Source organism: Phaethon lepturus, unplaced genomic scaffold (genome assembly GCF_000687285.1).
Source record: "Phaethon lepturus isolate BGI_N335 unplaced genomic scaffold, ASM68728v1 scaffold4381, whole genome shotgun sequence".
NCBI lineage: Eukaryota > Metazoa > Chordata > Aves > Phaethontiformes > Phaethontidae > Phaethon > Phaethon lepturus.
In genome coordinates, this window is record NW_010515394.1 from 14833 (window position 1) to 20637 (window position 5805).

General features: G+C 46.3%; 1 protein-coding gene across 1 annotated transcript in view; it reads left to right on the forward strand.

Moving 5' to 3' along the window:
* The window catches only part of FAM179A (family with sequence similarity 179, member A), a 32417-nt gene that overhangs the window by 3958 nt on the left and 22654 nt on the right, over window positions 1-5805 (forward strand). Inside the window, 4 exon segments of the mRNA XM_010295757.1 lie at window positions 520-692; window positions 1943-1989; window positions 3873-4063; window positions 5015-5174. Coding sequence (XP_010294059.1) covers window positions 520-692; window positions 1943-1989; window positions 3873-4063; window positions 5015-5174 — 571 coding nt within the window.

Below are 5805 nucleotides of genomic sequence, written 5' to 3' on the forward strand. Positions count from 1 at the left end.
TGAGGTGATGAGTTGTGTGGGAGCTGGAGAGCAGTGAGCATCCAGAGAGCACATTAGCATCTGGGCCGAAAGGCTGTTGGGGGACTGTGGGAAGGACAGAAGCACAAAAAATGATGGTCAGGTTTTGACAGCGTGCAAGATGACTTTGTGGGGATTTGGCTGGAGTTCAGAAAGGGCTGGTAGGCGCTTTAAGGGACAGTGGGAGGACACTGATCTAAACCCACTCCTGTACCATCGGAAAGGCTAACAGAGGCAGCGGCACCCCAGAACATCCTGATGCCAGGTGGGAATGCACCCACTGCCAGAGAGGTGAGCGAGGGGAGAGCGCTGGCAGCAGCGTGGGACACGGTCTCTCCCTCACCACTTCCCTTTCCATTGCCCATCCTAGGCCAAGCTGCTCCATCAGTTTGGGTTTTCTTTTCCTGCCAAGTCCTAGCTAAGAGCATGGCTAAACTTCTTGTGGCATCAAAGGGGGAGGGCTGGATCCTTGAGCTGAGCACTGCGTTCTACTATTTCCAGGCTTCCCCACTGCCCTTGTATGGCAGTGGTGTGGATGGGAAGAAGTCACTGAGAACGGCTGTGATTCCTCCTATCCCCAAGTCAGCAAGACCATCTGATGGGGCTCCTGAGAGCGCTGCAGTGCCTCTCCCAAGCTCTCAGCATGTGGTTTTCCAAGAGGCCCTGGAGATGAGGTAAGCCAAGGTATCTGCTGCTCTAGTATGCTGTTCACCTCGCACTTCTTGTCTCGGGATTGTTTTCCACAGTATATTTATGCAACATATCGATGCAAACTTACCAATACATTGATGCAAACTTCTGTGCATTCACCATTTTGCGTATCTATGATGACCCATTTGACAATGTCAAAACCAACATCATACACTCTAAGAGCATGGGTGGTGAGAGGGAGACGGAGGAGAAGGAGGCAGGACCTTAAAAGCAGGGCCTCTGCTGGACTCTGATACTAATTCATTCTGTAATCTCTGTGGTACCATTTGGGAACTGTATTGCCTGGATCTGAATACAGCATCTGGTTTTGTGTGTGATCTTTGAGTGCCAATTTCTGTGCCTGCAAGAGTATGTTAGGGCAAATATTGGCTATTGTCTAGCTGTCTGCAAGTTCACATGCTGTTTCTGTTAAGTGTCAGGCATAACATCTCTGTGTCTGGGCCTTCACTGTGAAATGAGAGCCCAGATAAATCTCAGTTTATAGATGTTTAGTATTTACATATGCTTTGAAGATCAAAGGGGGAAAGGTGCTAGAGAACAGTTATAGAGCTGTAAATGATGGAAAGATATTTGCTTGGCTATTTGCGGGGAAATCTAGCTGTCAACCTTAGCCTAGTTATAACAATTAATAAGGAGCCATAGGAATATAGTTCCAATTTAAAAGCCTCAGCATTGCTTTGGATCTGCAATCTGAAGAGAATCATCTACCAGTTGAGTTGGAAACCCCCTTTTTCTTCGTGGAAGAGCAGGGAGGTGTAATATTATTCTCAGGAGACAGCTGTGGTATTACTCTATGTAACAAGATACTGTCACCAGTTGAAGGCATGGCCAGGCAAAGTTAGGCTTCTGCAGCAGTATAAAGGTCGCTGCCCTCAATACAGGCTTATGACTGGCTTAACAACTCTTGCTGATGCACAAAGGATGTATGTAGCGGTGAGAGCCACTTAGCTCCAAAATAAGAAACAGCAGAATTGGATATTTAAGGCCCAAATTGAAGAATGACTCCCGTGTTTCAGATTGAGCTTTATGAGCTCTGTGTGACTCCAGCAACTGAAATGTTAACGGTAATTAATCAACTTTGCATATTGCTAGTTTCATGGGCTGCATTTCCTCCTTCATCAGAATGACCATGCTGTGAAAGTTTGCCTCCTTGAATGCTACACCCCTTCTCTTTCTGTCTTCTCATTTATTCTTTTATCCCCAATTTTCTTAGGCCAAGCTCAGGCAGCAGCAGTGAAGAGAAGACCCTTAAATATCCAGGTAACTACTGGGCATGGCTGCCCTAAAATGACCATAAGAATCCAGGCCCATGGGTGGCACTGTGAAAGTTCGGTTGAAAACTGTCCTGTAACATTTTTCAGTTCCTTGATGTGCTCAGATGGCTGCCGCAAAGCCCACTCACTGGGAAATGTGCTCTGGGGATCCGGTGAAAATGACTCCAGCATGGATGGGGCTATGAATGGCAGGAGCTGGAGGGAGACCTTGGGGCCCCAGAAATGCACAGCAGGAAAAGAAAACGTTCCTCCGCCTCATGCTCCTACTTTTTATCTCCCTGCACACTCTCTAATGTCACAAAGATCAGAGAAAAATGAGGCATTTCACATGAAACAAGAAATGTTCCCCCTCCTTCCTCCTACACTTGAAGGAGAAAACCTTCCCTTGGAGCAGTTTCTGAACCGAACCATTCGAGCTCTGAAAGAGATTCATCAGCATGGCCTGTTTTTGCACTGGAGAAGTAGTGAAACCTCGTGTGACAGGAAGTTCCTTGTGAATTTTCCATTTCCAGAGAAAGAGACTTCAAAGAGGATCCAGCCTATGCAGGATTTGAGCTTTCTGTCCTCTTAAAGCACAAGCCAAATGCTGAGTAATGAACTGAGGTTTCCTTTGTGCAACTCGTTTACCTCAAACCACTGACGCTGTGTTTAGGATTGCAAATCTCTTCCCGTACTCTATCTGCATATGTCAGTATTGCAAACTGAGGCTGGGGTAGGGGATGCCTACTGGCTTCTCTCCCCTCCCCGCCTTGCATTAGCACTAGCAGGAAGAGTTCTGCAAGACAAAAGGTGGTGTCTGGTGCGTCTGTGTCAGCCAGTACTTTTAAGTTGAAAACCTCAATGACCCTGTTGCTGTCCCTTTGCCATCTGGGGGTTTGTAGCGATGAGAGGGATAAAAATTTAATAAATACCCTTTTTTCTGCCTTGGCATAATTAAGATCCACTGCTCCCTCAGCTCCGTGTTAGTTCTGCCAAATAATGGGCACGCCCCCGTAGGAACTATTCCTTTATTGCTGAGACGCAGCTAGGATGCTGAATGCAACTAGGGAGAAGTATTGCTGAGTAAGTAAGGTGACATTTTGCTGGATACATTCTGGACTAGAAATGAGTGACATTGCTAAAGCATGTCTCTCTTTTATTATTGACCTGACCATTCTGCAGGGAAAAAATCCTGATTTAAGATAGCTATTCTTTTTTTACTGCTTGGCTCTCACATAATTTTATCACCTGTGAAGCCACGTAAGGAATCATTAGTTCTCAGAGCTGTAACAGCTCTGTTGGAGAGTATTTCAGAATGAGCTGCACCGTGCTATTCCCATTAAGAAAATCATCCTTTAGTCAGGCTGCCCAGAGAGTGGGCTGATCTCCTACAATGTAGGATGAAACTCCTTGGGGAAAATGAATTCTCTAGCTTCAAGAACACAATTCTGGTTTTGGTAACTCTCTAGCAATCCTAAGCTTTTCTTTAAATGCCCTCTAAAATATTCCAGCCAAGACGAGGAAATGTAGGTTCTTACTTCTACAAATGCATACAGCTATTAAAAACAAGTTATTTTAGTAGTAACTGGGAAAAAGAGGATGTTTCCTAAAATCAACATGGATAGGAAGAGCATCTTTTTGGCAAGGGCAACCTCCATCCATCTTTTTGGCAAGGGCAACCTCCATCTTCTGCTCTTCTCTGTCAAGCACAGCTGCTCACCAGAAGCCAAGGGCTGACACCTTTATCAGGCATCAGTAGGTTTGAGTCTGATGGCCAACAGAGTAATGCCATTGCTGCTGCCAGGGCAATATGGTAGTACCCCGTCTGTTTGGAGAGGTTATGTGTACCTTGCTGTTCTCATACACGACCTACAATCCATGTTTTATCAGAGCTCCACACTCCAGAACCCATCTTGCCTGTTCTCCGGCATCGTGCTGTTGGTGGCGTGAAGTCTGCCGGACACTTACGTGCACCTGTGCACCCGTTAACAGGCCTCCCACTCAGCCAGGCCAAGGAGATGGATAATATCATAAGCCCTCACCTTCTGAGTGACAATGACTTGAAGGACAGCAATGGGAAGGTAAGGGCTAGGGACAGGGGGGAGCATGCTTCTTTTTCAGTGACTGTTCAGTGCTTAGCACAAAATGTCACTGAAAGTCATAACCTTCCTCTCTTGGGGAGCAGATTCTCTTGGGAATGCACTTGACAGCTACGGAGCAATTGTGTGAGTATTTTCACTGCTGCAGAAGTCACTGGTTGGGAGGTGGTGCTCAGGTTACGCAAGAAGCATTCTTTCTGTACGAAGGCCAATTTAGAGCAGATCTGAATGGCAGAGCAAGTTACGCATCAGTGAACATGTGCAAAGTGCATGTTTGGAAGCACAGAAGCAATGATTATCATGCTGAGTGTAAGCAAGGCTGCAAAATAAAATGGGAGAGCTTGCTTTTCCTTGGTTATCTTTCCTGCTGTTTGTCACAGCTCTCTCATTTTCAATTGTCCTATTCATTAAGACCAATGTTTCTCCAACTTGTTTTCACATGACTCCTTTCTTGGACTCATGTGTTCCCAGAGAGCAGCTGAGTCCTTCAGCAGCAAGGAAGTGAGAAGCAGCTGCAATTACTGGCCATGAGTGTTAAGAAACAGCAAATTAACTGTCCTTGCTGGTTATTGCAGATGGTTTTAATTCCCCCACCTCAGGCCTGTTGGAACTGAACTGCCTGTTCCCTGGTGATGTGAGCTCTTCATACGCCTTGGAGCAGTCCTGTGACTCTGTTGGTTCAAGCAGGGCTTCCTGACCTGCATTGAGAAACAACCCTCCACGAGTCCAGGAGGCTATGGCAGTGAAGTGTTACACATCGCTGGGTATAACTGTATGCCAAGGGGAGGCAAGAAGGAATTTTTCTGCAAGTATTGGGATGTAGATAGAGCTGCATTAAAGACTCTTGACACCCTACCACTGTGTTCCTGATGAGGCATTGTGTACCGTTTGTGTATCTCTTTATGCTCTATGATGTGTTTCCATTGCAACTAGATCCACGTCGTCTTGTCCAAGTCAGCTCAGAAGAAAATACAGCAGAAGCGAATGGAACAGATGGAGCTTTTGCGTAGAGAGAGGGAGAAAGAGAGAGAAAAGGGAAAGTCCTTGCAGCTCCCGACACAGAACGTTGACGCTGGGGATGCAGCTGAAGAAAGTAAGTGGTTGCTATGGTTGTGGGCCTTTTTGTTCACTTGCTTGCTATTTGCACAGTGTGGCAAATGTCTATGAAATCAGACTGGAAGGCTGTGTTCCACTTGCATCCGAGTGGGAGTCAGAATAGGATTTATTTCCATTTCCCAAAGGAAAATGAAGTGTCTTGCCCGTGGCCCACACTGAGTCAGTCACAGAACATCACCTTCCTCCCTTCTCCTATAAAGTCTTTCAGACTAGATAGTTCTGTCGTGTACACTACAGTGGGGCTTCAGACTAACTGAGCGTAGCCTCCAGGAAAGGTGAATGGGTGAGTCCAAAAGAATGCTTTTCAACCAAGGTGCAACCTGGAAGAAACAAAATTAAGCGATGCCTAATTAGAAGGCAAAAGATCTTTCTCATGGGATAGGACAGCTTATCCTGCTCACACCCCTGCCTGCTGAGGAGCTCGCGTGGCAGAACTGTGCTGGAGCCCTTAGCCAGTTGTCCTGGTTTCAGCCAGGATAGAGCTGGTTTTCTTCACAGAAGCTAGTGTGAGACTATGTTTTGGATTTGGGATGAGAAACTGTTGATAACGTGCTCATGTTTTGGGTTGTTGCTAAGTAGTCAAGGACAGTCCAGCTTCTCGTGCTGGC